General features: G+C 46.8%; 1 protein-coding gene across 2 annotated transcripts in view; it reads left to right on the top strand.

Moving 5' to 3' along the window:
• LOC144168959 (uncharacterized) overlaps positions 1 to 20,890 on the top strand; it is a 143,684-nt gene that overhangs the window by 5,404 nt on the left and 117,390 nt on the right. For both annotated transcript variants that reach the window (XM_077697960.1, XM_077697959.1), the window contains exons 3-6: positions 448 to 485; positions 3,148 to 3,254; positions 8,367 to 8,461; positions 19,327 to 19,495. In XM_077697960.1, the coding sequence (XP_077554086.1) occupies positions 448 to 485; positions 3,148 to 3,254; positions 8,367 to 8,461; positions 19,327 to 19,495 (409 nt within the window). The remainder of the gene's footprint in view (positions 1 to 447; positions 486 to 3,147; positions 3,255 to 8,366; positions 8,462 to 19,326; positions 19,496 to 20,890) is intronic.

Raw genomic sequence — 20,890 nt, 5'->3', positions numbered from 1 at the left:
GCCGCTAGTGCCCTCCCTAGCTTGTTATACTGTATAATGTCATGTTTGGCATTCAAAAAAGGCCCTGAACAAGTGAAAGTGTTCTGCCTGACACCACGTACGAGTATGTCGCATGGAGCTCCTTCAGTCTGAAGCTACTCCTCTCTAACGCATATTCACTTACCAGTGGTCTGGTGGCACTAGGAGGGCCTGCAGATGAGCCAACATATACTGTTTAGTGGGCAACGCAAGGTTTTTACTGAGACTCCCGCTTCCCATTCTCTTATCTCCCAATAACCCCATGGGGCCTCAGGCCTATTTCTAAGTAAAGTCGTTCCTTCATTCCTAGGCATTGTGGTGACCGTGCAACACGTTTTGCTTGCAGTCACAGTTTCGGCAATTTTTGGGGGTGAAAGCTTTTGCTACGAGGTGGGCTGACTGCTTTTTTTCTTTCCTTGTGTTTTTCAGGGACACTCCCCTTGCCAGCTTTGAGGTTCTTCTCTCGGGTAAGTTGTCAACTCTGTGTCCCACACTGATGGCGTATTCGGTTGGGCGTTTGCGAGTGCTCTGGAGTGCTCTGAAAAGCGGCCGCACCTTCGGTTGGTAGAATTCGAGCGCTCAAACTACCTTCTGTTGGTTCTTTCGGAGCGTCAGCCTCCAACTCTGAGCGCTCCCGACTGCTCTGACTTCGAAGTGAGAGCGTGGCGCGATCTGGCCGGAAGGACGGGTCACGTGACACAAAACGCCGTGGTTTATTCGGCGGCTTCCCGCGCTGGCTGCACGGTGGTGCTACAGCCGCTCTGGTCCGAGACCGCCGATGCATTTGGTTGGTACGCTGCCTCTTGCGCTCTGATTGCACGCCGCCTTGGCGTCTGGCGACACCGAGCCAGAGGACCGGAGCGGCCGACCGAATACGCCATGAGTTTGGAACAATTCCGGAATTGATTCAAAAACCTGGAGTGTAATACGGGTGGGGTCAGTTGGGAAGAAGGATTCAGTTTTAGTGGAATCGCACACTTTGATTCCAGTTGGCTACACCGCGGTAGGTTGAACAGAGCAATAGGTAAACTTAATTAAAAGTGTGATCTTTCTTTTTTTTTTTTCCCCCATACTCTGGTGGTTGTAATTTGCCCCCTTTTTGGGGAACAGTGGCTTGTACAGAGAAAACGTTGCTCGAATTTAGGCCGTGGCGCTGCCTAGAGTGAATTTGTGTGCTGCTGACATCAAACGCAGACATTCCACAGATGTTATTGCCCCTATCAATATTAGTGCCGTTCAGCAGCTGAATAGAACGGGCATGTTGATATGTAAATATTCAGAGAGTAAAGTACAACGTATTGACACGTGTGGCATGCTAGGCTATCGGATCACATCACATAATTGAGAGGTGTGCGACTATCAAAATTTATGACTTCGAATCTAATACGAATACTAAAAACTGAAGGTGAATTGAATCAAATATTTTCTACTACAAATAACTTTTCCTTAGCGTTTATAGAGGTATAAGACACAGCTACGAAGCAAAAGGGTATAGCTGAGGCTGTAAGAGCTTCACACATGAGTGTTCCTGTACTAGTGCGTGATAAGAAAATGGTGTAAAAAATAAAATCGAAAGATTGAGGCAAGGTGGCAAAGCACGGGAAAAGAAATTTGGCGTGCATTGTTGTGAAGAAAAGCAGGTTCCTCAATATAATGTGAATGCAGCAGGTTTATTTGACTGGTCCCTCCGGTTATTGGCCCTTGCTAGGTATGCTGGTGGCTGGTACAACCAGCACTTTAAAACTGCAAACATTTTCAGAGAGCAGTAACTCTTGATTGCTCGTTTATACCACTATGCTGACAGGAAACTCCTTTTTGGCTTATAAATTTCGCACAAGAGGCATTCCATTTCAGCTAAACGTACACTCATTTCGCGCAATGATTACACATGCGCGGCTTTTTCGAGCAGCTTTGGCGGCATGTGAAAAAGCCAACAAAAAAGAACATGCTATGCGGTGAAGCTCTAGAGTCCGTAATTTGTGCGGCAGAGCTAACCTTTGTTGTTCTATTTGTAGCCCTATTAGTAACTTGTATCACTAAAACTGTATTGCAAATTAAATCAAATAGCGAACACTGTACACAAGGTATTTAAGGTTTCGAGTATTCATCTACCTTATAAATAATTTTCTAGGCAGCGCATCTGTGGATCCCAGACTTCTCCATCGCTATCTCTGAATACTAAAGTTGACTTCGCTGCACGTAGGTAGCCTTTGCACACGAAGTGAAATGGGCAAAAACAATTTACAATAATAATACTTAAAATCACAATGAACTTCAAGACCACAGAAAAGGTTGAGCCGAAGAAATCGAAATGTTGGCATTCCCATCTGCGTGCCATTGATCTTGACTGCCTGTGGGAGGAACTCGTCCTGGTGGCTGCAGTTCTTAAGTGAACAACAGCACTGCAGCGCGGCAAGAGGCACGAAATTGGCCAAGTTTTGTATTTTTTAACATCTTGTAGTGGCACAAACTCGACACGGACACAAGGAAGTCTACAGACAGACCACAGGGCTGTGGTCTGTGGTTCCTCTACTTCCTTCTTCATGTGTCCGTGTCGAGTTTGTGCTACTTCAAGATGTTCAAGAACCACTACCAACGATCGTTCTACAGTATGCATCTTGTGCTGTAGCATCAGCCATGTGTAGGGGACCCGAACCAAAAACTCGGCAGTACAACCTGAACACTCTGATGGCAAAATGAAATGAACTACCGTATTTGCACGATTCTAACAAGCATCTTTTTTTGCTAAAAGTAACCTTCAAATCTCTGCGCATGTTACAATCGCGCTCAGAGCTGAACTCGGTTTCTAAGCGGCCAGCACCATTTCTATGTACGCAAAAGTCTCCAAGAATACAATTCAATCAAATCAAACCATTTTTTTTTTTTTTTTCGAAAATTTTGAGGAAACTTTTTTGCGCGTTACAATCGGGAGCGTGTTAGAATTATGCAAATACGGTAAACTGAATTCGGGTCTAATTGAAAATGGTGAATGCCACAAAGCTCCCAGGTGCCATTGTTAGTTGCTGCATACATCCAGGGATTGTTTCGCTAAATTTGGGATCCAGTCTCATTGTTGCCATGCACGCTCTCCACTGGTCTGTCTAATGACTTGGTGTGCTGATTGTGCAGGGCTGGCAGAGCTCCTGCGCACCTGCAAGCAGCCCGACACGCTGTCTCGAGCAGCCGTCATTCTCGAGGCCCTGGCTCAACACGAGGACTTCGGCAAGGACCCCAAGGTGCGTGCGCTTGGCCGGGCCTGCACATGATGCGAGGGTTGTCTTTAAAGTGGCTATGCAAACAAAATACAAGTTTGTTTTATTTGAAAGATTTCGTGTTTTATAGTGCCCTCAGCTCTTGTCCCGCGGCAAACGATGCCGTATTCACTGAGAAATTAATCAATTTAGGCTAAAATTTTGATTCTCCCGTCAAATCGCGTGTGTTTGCTACGTCTGCTGTGAAGTCATGAGGGCGGGTATTCAAACCAGTGCGTCATTAGGCTCTGCAACCTTGCTTACCGTCAGTCCTCCCAGATGGCGCTACCATAGTCAGTCGACGACTGTTGTCTGCCGTTGCTTTGTTTTTGACAATATTTGCACCTTGCTTGTTTTTGTTACGGTAGAAAGTAATCGTTTTGTGAAACGTGGTATCCTCGGCAATCAGGGTCACGTAAGGCAAAAATGTGTACGCCAATCGGCCAGTGTCGTGTAAGACAACTCCAAAGCGGTGGACTGCTGTGCAGCTAAAGCAAGTGCAGTGCGCCCAGTGCCAACGGAAGTGCGCACTGGTACTTCTATGTTTACGGGTATTTTCGTAACTTTCATTGTTTACTCCACCATTTTTACTGCTGTAACATGAATATGCATTACATTTAAGCGTAAATAGCTCGTTCGGCAAAATAAGCCCTGCCTAATTTGCATTTGCTTTTGCCGGCCTCGGCCGATTGCACAGTTGGGCACATATGACATCATGTTGCGGGAAATGAGCGAGTGGGTCGCATGGCCATTGCCTTTTTTACTCATTATATAGCTTATTTGGGCGAAGTGTGTGTTAAAACGAAGTGTGTGTTAAAAGTGGTGTCAGTATGACTGTGATGAGGCAACCTTTTGAATGAATTAGTGTTCTGCCTGCATGGCCCCTTGAACAGGCTGTGAGGACAACGTACAACCGTGTTCAGTTTGAAAACGCCAGCCTGGGGTAACCCACTCTGCCCCACTGCAGTCACGAAAGACGTTTCTTTAACCGAAAAAATGCGAGGAATATTGGAAAAACTTTCGAATTTCGCGTCACTACAGTGACAATGTGGGCAGGAGGGATGTAGTATGGGCCAGCAATGAAGACGTAGCTATCAGACCGTTAACTGCAGATTAGCTTTCAAAAGATGAGATCAAATGGAACTAGAGGCCCCACAATGATCGCCTAGTCATGCTTACTGGCGGTAACTTAGGTCGGCAGCTGCCAGTCACACAAACAAGATTCTGCGGCGTCGTAGAGAAATAGCCATAAAGTAGCTGGGGAGTTGCCACTGCTTTTCCTGATTATTTGCTTAATAAAATTTGCTTTAAAGTTGGTATAATTGTTATTGGGACACTCTGGTCTTTTAAATGAACCAAGCCTGTATTTTGTCTTCATGGCCCCTTTCACAGCTGAAAAAGCGTGGAAAGAAGCAGCAGCAGGCACAAAAGTTCAGCCGCAATGATAGCTTCACATGAATATAGGTTTGCAGAGAGGTTGTTGAAATTGCCTGGTGCAACGTACAGTGACTCGAGTCCCATTCTCGCACTCAGAGCTTATTATTTACATCCTTGCAATAGGGAGCATCCTTTTTTGCTGATGTGCACCATGGCGATGACCTCGGAAAATCGTGGGGTAGCATGTGATGGATTTCAAACACGTTGAGCATGAGCTGTGCGCGAACGTACACAAAGTTGACACTTGGGATAATACGAGCAGACACTAAGGTTTTGAAGGTTGGGATGCTGTCAGGGAACATTAAGATTTAGTGCGAGATCAGTGCAATACAGTACAACCTCGTTACAAGAGACACTATTACAAGAGACACTTGGTTATAAGAGACACTTAAATGAAAGCGTTTTGGTTGGTTTTCTTATGTTAGCAACATTGCATACAAGAGACCTTGGTTACAAGAGACACATTTGCCGGGTCCCTTGAGTGTCTCTCGTAACGAGGTTTTACTGTACAGTGGAACCCCGCTCTTACGTTCCTCAGTGCTGCGTTTTTCCGGCTGCTGCAGTGTTTTTGTCTAGCCCTGGCGCAGCTCACATAGAGTCCCATGTATTCAAATCCTCACGTTACGTCGTGGCTCAGAGTACGTTCCCGGATCATGCGTCGCAATCTGACACTCCGAACTTGCCCGGGGAAAATGCAGGGACCACCATTTTGACGTTTGACGAGAATTGGCCAGGCTTGGCGACGGAACTGACGGCATGAAGCCGCACGCGGGTGTGAATCGTCACCACGAGATGGCCCTATGTTACTCTATGCTATCACCCTCATCACTGCGCTTGCAACAGAAGTTTCACTTCGGAATGCCGGTAGTGTCTGTTTGCCATAAAGCACCACCGCGAGAATAGACAGCGCTCTCGTCGTCATCGTGCGCTTCAAGCTCTGAGGAACACCATTGAACTTGCAACTGCAAACTTTGTTGGGTTTTGATGGCGTCGTGAAAACGGGAGGCGCTTTCCCTTCAGGAAAGGCTTGACGTCCTAAATGCAGTAGACAAGCAGCCAGCGAGGAAGAGAGTCGACATCGCTAGGTACCTTGCATTGCCACGCGTGGTGTTTTGCAGCGATCGCAAAAAAGCGGCAATCCTACATGCTTGAGTTTTTTTAAGGCTCAAAAGCCAAAGTTGCAGAAATGTTCACATGTATGGAAAATGTATGAATGGGGTTCCACTGTAGTTTCTGAGGTGACTGCAAAGGACAATCGGGGTTTTGCTTCTTCTGAGCTTTAAAAGTAAACTCGATCTGTAGGCGTTTTTTTTTTCTTTCTTTTTTTAGTTTTTCAGTCACGGAAAAACCAAGGGCAAGGGATGGCAAAATACATAGCAGTGCTTGGCTAGCTCCCAAAACCTTGTACAAATCTTTGCAGTGTGTCCTAAGCTTTCTTGCTAACTATGCTTTCCAAAGTAAAAACGTAATTCGTTTAATCCTAGGTTGATGGATCAGTATATCACCATTGTCATGCATGCACACCGTACGGGCACGCATGACGTGGCGGCGTGCAGGACACAGTAGGGTTTTCTGCTCCAGATGGGGGTGAATACAGTGAGATGAAATAGCAAACAAAGGGGGGGAGTGAGAGTGAAACATTGCAATATATATATATCGGGGTACAGATAGTGACATACACAATGAATCGTCAATTTTAGATATCACTGCACAAAACATGATGCAACTGTTTATGATGGGAAGATGTATACATATTTAAAACGTAGTCTTTGTCAAAATTTTCTTGGCCAATCCGGAAATGCACACGAAGCAAAAAATTCGGTGTACAAGCCCATGCCCCGAGTGAGGCTGAGACATCTTATGCCTGAAAGCTACAAAAAACACGCTTCTTTCTTACTGTCATAAAATATTTTTGTCACATTCAAAGGTGAAGCTTATTCTTTGAATTTTTCGTGGCCCAGAAGGCTTAGGATTGGCCTAGAAAATTTTGACAGAGGGTGTACATGTGCAGAGGGTTCACAGGACCTCTTGCAGCCCTGATTCCGCTAGAAAAGCAAACAAGAGGGTTCCCAGCACCGCCTCGCCGTGATTGTGACAGGGTCCGAGGAAGTGGCATGTCGGAGTCGCTCAAGTGCCTTTGACACTGTTGCCCGTTGACCAGCATATCACGGGCAGCTGCCTAAAATGTGCCCAATGCCGTCAGTCGTATAGCATACTGGACCCAGTGGCGACTCTACCGAAGAAGCCTAAGGTGTAGGTAATAGGTAACGTCAGTCACAGCTGGTGTTGCACACCTTCAGTACGCTTGAGCAGACCCCACAAATGCTGGAAATTGTACTTGGAGTCCATCACATGGAGAGGCGCATACCTTCTCACAGGATCCTTCCAAGCCAACAGCTGGCGTTTCCGTCCTAGGTCAAGTGCAGCTGCTTTGTTATCCTCGTTGGAGAATGGGATTCCAACGGTGTAGTTTAGGTCGTGGGCTTCTCTGGCAGCTGCATCGGGGATGACATTGCCCGTTAACCACTATGACCAGGTATCCACGGAAGGCAAATTTCATGTCCCTCGTGCACCAAACTTATGTGCGGCTCTTTCAAATCACACACAAGTTGGTTGCGGCAGCATGGAAGCTTATTTAGCACTTGCAAGGCTGGCCAGGAATGCGAAATTTCCACATGTAAAGGAGTGGTGCTCTCACAGCTGCTAGCACAGTGGCGAGGCATGCAAGAAACCACAGCGAGACTGTTAATACGTACCTCATTTGCAAAAGGCTGCGAGGTCGTACAGTGCCACATCTTTATGTGCTATTGCAATGAATTGAGCTGTGGAAAAAATGCGCGCCAATCCACCCTGTGAATCAAGGTAGTTGGAAAGCAAAGCTGTAAACGACGCCCACAACGATTACCCATGCGACATCACTTGAATTCACACACGTGGCTCTACAAAGAGTGAAACGAGAGACAAGTGAAATGTACTTAACCCCACCATTTATGACTTCAAAGAGATACTCTTTGCTAAGGTTAAATCATTGTATGATTCATGAACGGTGGTTGGTTGAGTTGTATTGGTGAAGGGCATGAGTGGAAACTCTTTTTTATAAAATTAAACGAAGCTCAAACCTGGTGTTGGACGATCTCACTTCTCCTCCATCTCTGGATGCCATGCGTTGGTGTGAGCTTTGTTTAAATTTTAGTAACTCCTGTGCATGCGCAAGGCACGCACACGGCCGCTACACGTGCCATGGGCGGAGCGAGCGCCCAGCGGCGCGAGATGTCACGCAACGCTGTCACGTGGCATTCAGCGAGAACCCAGGGGATAAACCCGTAGATGTGCTTGGTGAGTGCACTGTCTGTCTCCCCCATCTCCGCGTGGGCTCGTAGCTCAGTCGGTGAGACAACGGGCTCTCGCTCCGTTTTTTCATTTGTTCCAGGTTCGATTCCCTAACGACGCCAGTAACTTCTTTTATTTGTTCGCGGGAGTTTTCTGTTGACACCAACGGTCGCGACGGAACCCTTGGGGGGTAGAGGTACAAAGCTTCGCTTTAACAGAGGACTAGTACGTAATAAATGGGCTCGCAAGACTAAGGGCAAACAATGGACTGTGTTCGTCTCTGGCCTCTGTGATGCCACCGCTGAGCAGTGTTCCTCCGTGCCCTTGCAGTGTCGCCAGCAGTGGTTGCGGGCAGCCAAGCAGCTGGTCTCGAAGGACGAGGCCAGCCCCGATGCGCTTCGCTGCATCGTCCAGTGTCTACACAGGTGAGCCTACTTTCTTTGTACGCTCTCTTGTTGTCGTTGCTGCGAAGCATGCTCCATTTGTACTTTCAATGCTTTGCCTCTTGTGTCAGCTTGGGCATGACTGTCTTACTTCGCTGAATACGAAGCAAGTACTTGTTGTGTGGCACTTCCCTTATCAACCAGGCATATTACACATTCTGAAAAAATAATTTCAGATTGTGGGCATTTAGTGTGCTGAAGCTACACTTGGGTTGTGAGATGCGCCATAGTGGAGGGGCTCCGGAGTAGTTTTGACCACCTGTGGTTCTTTTAATGTGCGTCGAAATCTTGACAAACACGGCTGTTTTTGCTGTTCACCTCCATCAGAAGAGCAGCCACCATGGCCAGGATCGAACCCATCCTTGGGCTTAGCTAAAGCGCGATGGTTTTTCTGGGAAAAAGACCATGCATATCTAAAGATGGAGTATTTTTTGGAATGAACTTGCCGTATTCATTCGAATATAAGACGAGGCTTTTTCCCAAAATCTGTAGTGTCAGCCATACCCCGCCTCATATTCGAAGCTCAGTGTAACATTTTTTTTTTTTTTTTTTACTCTCCGAACTGCACCCTTGCTTTGTAATCGTGACCACCTTATAATCGACAAATACGGTAGCATAGCATCATGTTCTTTCAAGAATGTGGTCTTCAACACGTTATTTTCCGTGTTGTACACTATGAGTTGTCATTAGATGTTTTTGGAATACCATTTGGGTATGTGCAATATGAAATTTTCGTGGCCCCCTTTTGTGGGCACTGTGAGGACAGTTTTAAAGTATTGAACTGGCTATAATTTTGACAACCATGACTCATTTTTGTTGCTTAAACCACTTAAGGGGGGACGTGGCTTTCAAAATCAACTTTTTTATTTCTTTGTGGATTTTGATGAAAATTGGCACAGCAACTGGAAATGCTTCCGTGATAACACCATAAAAATTTCAAACTAATATTTTGAAAACTTTTTTATGTATTAAATTTTCTTTCTGTTCCGCTTGTACCGAGCTTGAGCGGCTTATAAAACATGATAGAAAATTTGTTCGAAGTGCTTTGCATTCCCAAATGAATGGACGAGGTCGTGACAGTTTTAGAATTTTTTTTTTACAACACAATGTTTTTTAGTTTTTATTTTTTTAGAGGTTAATGTGCAATAGGCATGTTGACTGTGAACGATTATTTGAATAAAAAAATCACAAAAAACAAATCTGGAAAACCAAGAGTGTCACGACCTGAACTGTTCATCAAGGAATGTAATGCAAGAAACGGAATCAAAATAGACCCAGCGGTCACAAAGAAATCCCTGGTACAAGCGACACAGGTGGCAAAAAAAACTGTTTTGAGAAAACGGCTTCCAAAGTTGCAACATAGGTTTCACTTATCAAAAGTCGTCACGGTTGTAGCCTTTCATGTCCTTTTGAACATGGGGCTTCTGGAATGCCTTGCCTTGAAATTGGAGTGCCTTTTACAGCCTCTCTCTTTCCAGAAAACATCATTTTCAGCTCCTCTGTGAAGAGTACATACCCCACTTTGCAGACCAAATGAAGGGGGAGATGGGTTTCAATGGGCTTTCAATGCAAAGTAGGTTAGCTGGTTGGCTGTATCGCACTGAACAGCCTCCTTTTGCAGTGTTGTCACCATGGCAACAAGTTAAGCATTTTTTTAACTTAAATTTGAACATTTTTGGCTTTTTTTATGTTTTGTCATCTTGCCTGGCACAGCAACTTAGTACTCATACGTGCAGGTGTTCATTGCCAAAAGTTTGCATACCACAAGGATGAAAATGAGCTACTTTGAAGCTTGGTAGAGTATTTTGCATAACTCCCAACTTCAATGCAAGAGCATATTTTTTTACTACTTTTGACATTCAAGGCATCCAATATTTCTCGCAGCAAAGCCAGTATGCCCTAAGCAATGGTATCAATAATTTCACTAAAAAATCACTGTTAAATGCTGCGACAGAAACGTACATTTTTAATGCAGAGAACATACCGTAAAAACCCGCGTATAATACGGACCCGCGTATAATACGAGGTGTAATTCGGGGACAGCAAAATCAGAAAAAAAAGTTTTCATCCGCATATAATACGAGGTAAAGAGCTCAGAAAACATTTATTTGCACTGCAGTTACCCTTCAATCATTGTCAGTTTTCCCTGGCACTGTCTCCCGACGTCCGTTCAGTCATCGTCAGGTTCGCTGCCGCTGTCTCCTGAAGTCGCCTTGTTGGAAATGTCTTACCACAGAAAGTGGTCCTCAGTGCCATCAAGGGCGTTCGAGATGCCGCATTTCTCAAAAGAGCGACTGACGAGCTCCTCTGGGATGCTGGCCCACGCATCCGCGATCCAGACACAAAGCACCGCTGGAGAAGCCCGCGTCAGCCATCCGGTAGCTGTCACTTACGGGTCTCCTGACCTCATCCACTCTTGGTAGCAGGACCTGATGCAGTCTTTGAAAGGCTTGTTGATGCAAACGTCTAGCGGTTGCAGCTGGGATGTCATTCCTCCTGGAATGACAATGAGTTCGATGCGGGGTTCGCGCAACAACTTATTCCCGGCATCGTCCAGGTGGCAGCGAAAGGCGTCCAACATGAGCGCTGACGGGAACCCCCAACAGTGCTCCAGGCCGCCGACACCACACAGACTTTATCCAGTCAAGCACCAGTTGCTTTCTCCACCCGCGAATGCTGCCTTCGGTGACGCCGAACTGCCGTCCTGCGGCGCAATTACTGATGGTCTCGGCACATAAAATAACTTTTCTTTTTATTGCCGTTGAATACTGCCTTCGTGCACCCGACATCGTGATAGAGTTGCGGGGAACGTGCCGATCCTTCGCGCGGTCAAAACAATCAAAATGGCGCCGGCTGACAGAAGCAGCAGCCAGCTAACGCCACCGCAAGAAGGCCCACCCTCCGCTGAAACCGAAACCGAAAGTGCAAGTTTTCGGCTGAAAACTTTGGGATCCACATATAATACGAGGCAAAAATTTTACATAGTAAAATTTGGAAAAAAACCTCGTATTATACGCGGGTTTTTACGGTATTTTTATTCCTATATACTAACCCAAACCTGTTTGCATGAAAATTACAAGTTCACGGGAAACGTTGCGCAAGAAAGGCGATATGGCTCGCGCGCATCGCAGCGCACGCTTACCGCAACATATCGAACTTTGATTATAGCTGATATGGCTGGTCAGGTCGCTTTTAAGATTAAATCTAACGTCGCAGGCATTAAAGGGACACTGAAGTGATATGTAAACATTGCGGGATTACTAGCGCAAATTGTAGTCCGGAGTCCCCAGGCCATGTTTCGACCACTCTAGGCGCGTTTACGCGATTTTATTTAGTAGAAAAACTAATTCGAAAACGCTGTCCTCCTCTCTTTACGCTCGCCCATTTTCTGTGGCGTTTTCGTGTGACGTCAGGAGGGGATGAGCTGGCAATTGGCTGCGCCACGGCTGCGCTACTGCACGGCTCCCCGGCCGACAGAGCCAGTCGGCCCAGCGTTTCGTCCGCCGGCCGCCGGCGGGTCGTCGCAATCAAGGAGGTTAAAAAAAATTGCTTGGTCGCAATTCGTTCGCTTAGTTGAAACGAAGCCAGGACACGTTTGTGAATGGAAGAATGTGCCTTTCTTTACTTGGTTTGTTTGTACACTGTATCTAGCTCCAAGTCAAGGTCGCTTCACACAAGCGCTGCACATGCGACGCTTCGCTGACTGGTACGCCAGTAGGAAAATATAAGGCCTCTTGAAGGCGGGAGAAGAGTCAGCGAAGTCAATATAGGTACTAAGCAAATAAAATCAGCTAATATTTTTACCATACAGCGTAAAACTAGGGCGCGGGAAGCACGTTTTTGCGCTGGGCGAACAAGCAAAGCGGTCAGCAGCACGACTACGCATCTGCGAACGCTTTTCCGTCTACGAAATGCAATTGCTAGACGTGAGCTACTGTGGAAACTCGGGCGACGCTTACTGCACGATCGCAGTACAACAAATAGTCACCTAAGCGGCTTGAAATGCCAAAACTAAATAAAAGTGTAAACCGGTTGTACAATATATACCCTATATTAGCAAGGTATTGGCGTCCCGCTTCGTGGCCTAGCGGTCTGAGGCTCTAGGAATTCACAGCAAATGTTTTGCGAGTCACGAGTTCGAATCCCCGCGGGTACGTGCTTTTTTTTTTTTTTTGTAAGTTAACTTTTTTGTTTTCCGCCGATGTTTTCTATATTGAGTTCACCTTTTTTGGGGCCGCAACGTTCATGGCTACACGAACTAGTTCACAAAACGCGCGCAGGCTGGCACTGGCGCGCTAGCGAGTTCTCGTTTGGCGTGCTGTTGCCATAAGCACCGACTGCTTGCAGGCAGTGGGCACAGGCCAGAATGAACAGACCCTTGGCCTGGTGCGAACACGCTTTTTACGATACAGGCATGAGGGAGGAAAGCTCCAAATATGGGGGAAAAGCGCATGACATTTGGGCGTCTGCGGGTACGCGGAGGGCGTTCATGCACTGCGTAGGTCTCGGCTAGTGAATGCTACGACTACAAGCCGTCCTGGGAGGCTTATCTTGTGCATTTTACAGCCGACAACATGGCAGAAGCGCGGTACGATGATTACTGAGATATTAAGAATGTCCATCCAACAAAGCCATTGGTTATGTTTTACAGAACCGAAACCGAAACCGAAACTTGTGTGATTGCTAACCTTGGGCATCGTCCAATCACGGCGCCCCTCCTCTCAACGTCACAGCCTTAGTTGGTGCGGCCGCCGCAAACCGCGCATGGTAGTTTTTCTTCTTTCGCGCTTTGTAAAATAATTACCGATTTGTCAACCGGATAAACGATGAAAAGTGTGCTAATTTGAGCCAGTCTACGCAGTGCAAGCAAAAACGGGAGCTTGACAAATTCACTTCAGTGTCCCTTTAATTACAACTACTGGCGTTCAATCGTAACCGGTTGCCCAGTCATGTGCTGCTCCAATGCGCGTCGGCTATGCCGTGCGCGCCGCAGCGTTTGACGCGTCGACCGTTTCTTTCTCAAGGCTAGCGAGCCCACAGTCAAAACACAGCAATAACTAAGCGTGTAAACATCGCAAACCCGACCAAAAGTTCACTTCACGAACCGCTATCGCAAGCGCGCACACCGCGTCACCCTCCGGGGTCTGGCGACGGTAGAGTCACGCGCACCACGAAGCGTTCGATGACCTCCTCCTTTCGAGCCACACAACTTCCCGTAATCTGGCTCGTTATCTCCGGCATTCCCACCGCGATAACGTCCGTGTTGAATGCCATAGATTGAACAGAAACTCGGCCGAGCGAAGCGGCGAAAATGAACTCAAACCGCTCGCTACGCAGCTCAGGCGGCCGCCATCTTGCGTTGCGCCCGTGACATCCAATCAGGAGGGTCGTCCGACCGGAGGACCAATAGCGCTTCAGCATCTATTTCTAGCTTCGTTTGTGCGTCGTTTCTTTTCTGCCGTTTGTGCGTTTGTGAATGAACGAAGATAAAAGAGACGAGCAGAACCGGAAAGACGATCGCTCGGCCGATCTAACCATATCAAAATGGCCGCGCCCGGTGGCACCGGTGCGGAGATAGAGCGCTCCGAAAATTGCCGTTTTTTCGCCCTTTTGCGCTGATAGTTTGTCACCGCGCCTGACAAAAGTATTTTTTTATGCCACTTTGCGACGCTTTTCAGCCTAAAAACTTTGCAGACGCATAGAATAGGAAACATAGAAGCCGAATATGTGGGTTTCAAAAAAACGATGTTTTGGTCATTTTTCCGAAGTTGAAAGCCGCGTCCCCCCTTAAGGGGGGACGTGGCTTTCAAAATCAACTTTTTTATTTCTGTGTGGATTGTGATGAAAATTGGCACAGCAACTGGAAATGCTTGTGTTATAACACCATAAAAATTTCAATGTATTATTTTGATAACGTTTTCATTTATTAAATTTTCTTTCTGTTCCGCTTGTACCGAGCTTGAGCAACTTATAAAACATGATAGAAAACTTGTTCGGAGTGCTTTGCATTCCCAAATGAACGGACGAGGTCGTGACAGTTTTAGAATTTTTTTTTTACAACACAATGTTTTTTAGTTTTCATTTTTTTAGAGGTTAATGAGCAACAGGCATGTCTACTGCGAACGACTATTTGAATGAAAAAATCACAAAAAATAAATCTGGAAAACCAAGAGTGTCACGACCTGAACTGTTCATCGAGGAATGTAATGCAAGAAACGGAATCAAAATAGCCCCAGCGGTCACAAAGAAATCCCTGGAACAAGCGTCACAGGTGGCAAAAAAAACTGTTTTGAGAAAACGGCTTCCGAAGTTGCAACATAGGTTTCACTTATCAAAAGTTGTCACGGCTGTAGCCTTTCATGTCCTTTTGAACATGGGGCTTCTGGAAGGCCTTGCCTTGAAATTGGAGTGCCTTTTACAGCCTTTCTCTTTCCACAAAACATCATTTTCAGCTCCTCTGTGAACAGTACATAGCCCAGTTAGCAGACAAAACGGAGGGGAGATAGCTTTCAATGGGCTTTCGATGCAAAGTAGGTTAGCTGGTTGGCAGTATCGCACTGGACAACTTCCCTTTGCAGTGTTGTCCCCATGGCAACAAGTGAAGCGTTTTTTTTACTTAAATTTGAAAATTTCTGGCTTGTTTTATGTTTTATTACTTTGCCTGGCGCAGCAATTCAGTACTCATAGGTGTTCATTGCCAAAAGTTTGCATACCATAAGGGTGCAAACGAACTACTTTGAAGCTTGGTATAATACTGTGCATAACTAACTTTGATGGAAGGGGTTTTTTTTTCACTACTTTTGACAGCATCCAACATTTCTCGCAGCAGTCAGTATGCCCTAAGCCATGATTATATGCATTGGTGCCAATCATTTCCCTACAAAAATCACTGTTAAATACTGCGACAGTAAGGTAAATTTTTAACGCAGAGAACATATTTTTATTCCTATATTCCTAAATCAAACCTGTTTGCATGATTATTAGAAGCGCACGGGAAACGTTGCGCAAGAAAGGCGATATGGCTCGCGCGCATCGCAGCGCACGCTTACCGCGACATATCGTACTTTGATTATCCCTGATATGGCTTGTCAGGTCGCTTTTAAGATTAAAACTAACGTCGCAGGCATTAATTACAACTACTGGCGTTCAATTGTAACCGGTTGCGCAGACATGTGATGCTGCAATGCGCGTCGGCTATGCCGTGCGCGCCGCAGCGTTTGACGCGTCGACTGTTTCTTTCCCAAGGCTAGCGAGCCCACAATCAAATCACAGCAATAACTAAGCGTGTAAACATCGCAAATTCGACTAAAAGTTCACTTCACGAACCGCTATCGCAAGCGCGCACACCGCGTCACCCTCCGGGGTCTGGCGACGGCAGAGTCACGCGCCCCACGAAGCGTTCGATGACCTCCGCCTTTCGAGCCACACAACTTCCCCTAATCTGGCTCGTGATCTCAGGCATTCCTATCGCGATTACGTCCGTGCTGAATACCACCGATTGAATAGAAACTTGGCCGAGCGAAGCACCGAAAATGAACTCAAACCGCACGCTACGCAGTTCTGGCGGCCGCCATCTTGCATTGCGCCGTGACACCCAATCAGGAGGGCCCTCTTGCCGCGGCCCGACCGGAGGACGAATAGCGCTTCAGCATCTATTTCTAGTTTCGTTTGTGCGTCATTTCTTTTCTGCTGTTCATGCGTTTGTGAATGAACGAAGATAAAAGAGACGCGGGGAACCGGAAAGATGAACGCTCGGCCGATCTAACCATATCAAAATGGCCGCGCCCGATGGCACCGTTGCGGAGATACAGCACTCCGAAAATCGCCGTTTTTTCGCCCTTTTGCGCTGATAGTTTGTCACCGCGCCTGGCAAAACTATTTTTTTATGCCACTTTGCGACGCTTTTCAGCGGAAAAACTTCGCAGACATACAGATTAGGAAACATAGAAGCCGAATATGTGGATTTCAAAAAAACGATGTTTTGGTCATTTTTCTGAAGTTGAAAGCCACGTCCCCCCTTAAGGGGAATACCGCAGCCTCAAACTACTTGCGTATGAATGGGTGATGGCAAATAGTTCATTGCCAGCAGCTAAAAGAAATGTGATAGCTGTGTTTGGTAAAATATATGCTATATCCTTATCACGCTTGTGCAAATACTTGTAGTCAACATCATCAGATTGAAACAAAACTTTGCCTCGACATAAAACCACCTGGAAATTTAAAACCAGCAAGCTTCCTTTTGTTTTTGTTGCTGTGTTTACATGGTGCCACGGAACAGTTTTGCAAATGTACAAATTCTTTTTATGCAACCCATCACGAAAGTTTTAAATCTTAATCCCAAAGGTCTAAATCTAAATGTATCTGCTTTGATTTGAAGCTGTTACAGCAAGATAATTGGGCTTTGTTCTTGTTGTGCAGGAAAAGAAATATTTGCATGTGCCTATTGTGGGATACATGGGGTTCCTCGGGGACCTTGCCAGCACTCTGAAGTAGGCCCCCACGCTAGCTCCTGGCGTGTCAACCACACGGGCTCCCATGCCTACGGCAGCCCAGCGAGGTTCGCCGATACGAGAACACAGTAGACAGTAGTCCCGAAGCACAGCCGTTTATTTGGGGAATCCCAAAGCATGCGAGCACAAGGCTCGACGGCGTTCACGAATCACACCGCCCAGGTCGTGACCGTGAACGGGAGGCAGGCGCTCACGGCGCGCGACAAACAAAGTTCCCACCTGAGAGACATGGTATCCGCAACCGCCGCGATGTTCTGCCGAACCAGCCCCGACTGGGTCTCCGATGAGACTCTCCCGACTCCCGCGCACACACGTTCGCGCCGCCCGCGCCCGCGCGCCTATGCCCGCACTAAAGATCGGGGGTGCCATCTCTCGGGGGACGCTGACGAACCAGCGGAGCGCCGGACCGGTTTCAGCGCACAAGTCTCTCCCGAAGCGCGCACCGGCTCGGGATCGCGGTTTTCCACGATTCCCACACTATGTATATTTCAAGTACTATATACAGTTGAACCTCGATATAACGAACCTCGATTTAACGAAATTCGCGATATAACGAATTTTTTCAAGTTTTCTAACAAAATTTTGCTAAATGCATGTATTTTTGTCTCGATTTTACAAAGTAATTTTGTGCGGCGCTTTCGATTTAACGAAGTCACGGCAAGAAAGGAAGAACGAAATTCCGGTCGAGGCACGTTTTATTTTGCCTCTCAGGCCCTACATTGAAAAAATTCAGTACTCAAATTGACTCTTGAAGGCTAAAATGAAAGAAAAGCGGTGAAATCTACGGTTAACAACAATTAAAAGCGAAGAACGAAGCTGCACAAACCGCTAGCGGTCATAGACGGTTTAATAGTGCACCCACTATTTTGACGTCTCCATCGTTGCCTACGCCAGCGCCCTCTATGCTTAGGCTACCGAAGCCTACTTCAAGCTTTTTTTTTTCTACGCGTCATTGCTCACGGTGCTGCTGCGCTAGGTTGTGCTCGCTGATAACCAAATTAATATTTTGTTCGTGCATCGTTAGGTGAGTCTTGTAAGCAGCATGAGCACTCCAAGAGAAAGAAAAGTGTTCCGAACAAGAGCCTGAGGAAGCTCGGTGAAACTGACAGCCACCGAAGTGTGATGGATGCCATCGATGTTCTGCGGAGGCACGCAGGTGCACACGAATGTTTAAGACCTTGTTAGCGCTGTCAGCATACGAGCGTCACGTAAAGCCCGCCCTGGTCAAGAAACGCCAAGCACTGCTTACGGACTTCTTCACTACGGCTTGAACATCGAGTGCTGGTGGCAATAAATTGCTCTCTTTGAACGTGGTCATCTTCGTTTCACCAGCGTTCATTAGACAGCTGCGGTGCGGAGAAATCAGTTTCGTAAGGGCTCAGTGGGCATAAAAGTAATTGCTTAATCGAATTTGGCCGGAAGATTTTTAATGTAAGCTTTCCGCTTTCCGGATCACGTAAGCGCTGCTCCACACAGTGAAGCGGTCCGCGTGTACTCCGCTCAACTCGCAATCATGGTTTTATCTCGAGTGTTGTGGTTGAATCACGCGCCCATACTGCGGAGCCCTTGTACATGAAAAAAGTCTTTCGAAAGTTTCATAGCAGCCTTTCGCTATTGGCCCGCCGCGCCTAAGCCTACCACTGAATGGACGAAAAGAGGCGTAACTTCGAACGAGCACCTCGGCGGGGTGAAGTTCACGGGACATGGACGCGGGTTCAATTGACTAACAGCGGCATTTAGTAGTGACCGAAATGAAAAAAGAAAAAGTGGAAACCTAGTCTGCTATCATATTTAATGAGGCGTTGCGGAAAAAGCACCGGTTTTACGATGACACATGAACTACCGTCGGCTATCCGAATTCCATTGCCCAAGTGTTGAAACTCTTAATTCATACAATTTTCGCGGCCAGTTTTAGTACAAATTTCGCTTTAATTGGAGAGGTAACTACATAGCAGTTGTTGCCTGGCGAGGGCCAAAGTGTTAAAACCCCAATAACTGGTTAAATGAACTGTAAAATCGAAACCTCGATTTTACGAAATTCTCGATTTAACGAAATTTGCGGCCCCAAGTACGACTTCGTTATATCGAGGTTTAACTGTATCATTTGTTTTGCAAAGGCGAGTACCCTCTCCGGTTGTGTCATGGTTGCAGTATATTTGTACACTGTTTTGCAAAACAGTTGAGCACTTCTTAAAGAGGGCCATCAAAACTAACTTCAGCAAAGGCGGTGGCTACAGAAGCAGTGTTGAGATTTTCCACTCTTGCAATTCTCGGCTGTCGCTTTTGTGTGTGAGTCTCGAAACCAGACCACTGGTGCATCTTTCCCCCACTGACTAGGCTGTCACCCGTGGACGTGATTTCCGACTGGTGCCACGTGGGGCTGCAGTGCCTGCTGAGGCCCGAGGTCCGCACAGAGGTCCACACAGTGCTGTGCACCCAGCGCAAGGTCGCCCTAGCGCCACCGCGCCGAGGGGTTGAGGCGCCCGCACACGCAGCCATCAAGGAGGTGGGTGGCATCACGTAGACTCCGTCGGGGCATGTTTAAAACAGGCCGTGAAGACAAAATACAAGCTTGGTTCATCGAAGAGACTGCTTTGTCCCGAGAACGGTGACACCGATACAATTGGCAAACTTCGCTCAAGTTAGCGAGATATTGAGGAAGACAGGTGGAAGCAGCGCAGGGGTGAGGGACTCGCCGACCACTTTCCAGTGATGTCTCTATGACGTTACACAATCTAGTTTGCGTGGTCAGTGGTTACCAACCAAAGCCACTGCTAGGAAACGTGACTGGGCGATTGCAGTTCCATTTGGTTGTATCGCCTGAGTGCTAGCATGCCGCTCACACTGACAGCTGTGTTTTTATTGCTGGCCTCGACTGTGTCACTGCTGCCTTATATTTATGTCACTAAACCTAGAATTTAAGAGTTTCTCAATATTTCTTGCATTTTCTTTTTGTTCTTTTAAAAAAACATCTTTCGGGGCTCAAAAGGATCTCAGTGAGCTACAAAGGGTAGTTTTTTGAAATTGAACAGTGTTGTATTTCTCTTCAGGGCCCCTTCAACGTGAGGCAAGACTAGGAGCATGCGAAAGCTGTATTAGTTGCCCTTTCATCACGCGTGTCGCACGCTGTTTAGCCTTCGCAGCATACACGTGGGCGGGGTTAACACCTTTACAGATAAGTCCGAAAATTGGCCAAAAAAAAATGTATTTCTTCAACATCGTCATTTTCAGAAAGTGGAGCTACTTTTCTTCCAACCAACCAAACATCGAATCTCAGGAGTACCATAATTACCGTATAAGGGGGAATATAGGCCGAGATATTTTACGGGAAAATTTGCCGAAAAGTTACCGCTCGACCTATATAGCGGTCACTGGCATAATTCCACTTGTCATCTAGCAACCAGGCAGCCCATCGAGCCCATCCAAACCTCAAAGGCACCATCACCACCACCATCAATAAGACGCGCCGCCATCTTTGTTTTGCTGCTTCTCTTGCTGTCAGTGAATGTGTGCGCGCTATTTTATTGTTGCTCAAAAAGAGTTGACGCGCTTGGTGCCAGTTCACAGCAGCATTTAAAAGAAAAGTTTGAGGTTTTTCAAAGCCAACGACGTGTCCGCCTTGCGCCAGTTCGGTGTCGCCAAAAGAAGTGTACGTTACTGGTGTTAGCTGAAAAGGCAGCTCTCGGCATGCAACGCTCAAAAGACCATGTCTCATGGGCGCTGCTTTGTGCATCTGTGCTGCTGTACAAAGTGGCGACTTTTGTCCGCGAGTGTCGTGTGACGTCTCTACGAGTGGATACCCCAAGATGCTTGCTGGCCGCCTGCACAGACTGGCTTTCGCTACGGTCTGCACTTGAGTGTCCCATGCTTTGCGCTCGCTTCACGATGACATGGTCCTGTG

This window comes from Haemaphysalis longicornis, unplaced genomic scaffold (genome assembly GCF_048455015.1).
Source record: "Haemaphysalis longicornis isolate Haplotype H1 unplaced genomic scaffold, Haemaphysalis longicornis Haplotype H1 scaffold_2, whole genome shotgun sequence".
Classification (NCBI taxonomy): Eukaryota; Metazoa; Arthropoda; class Arachnida; order Ixodida; family Ixodidae; genus Haemaphysalis; species Haemaphysalis longicornis.
This window is presented reverse-complemented; position numbering and strand designations above follow the sequence as displayed.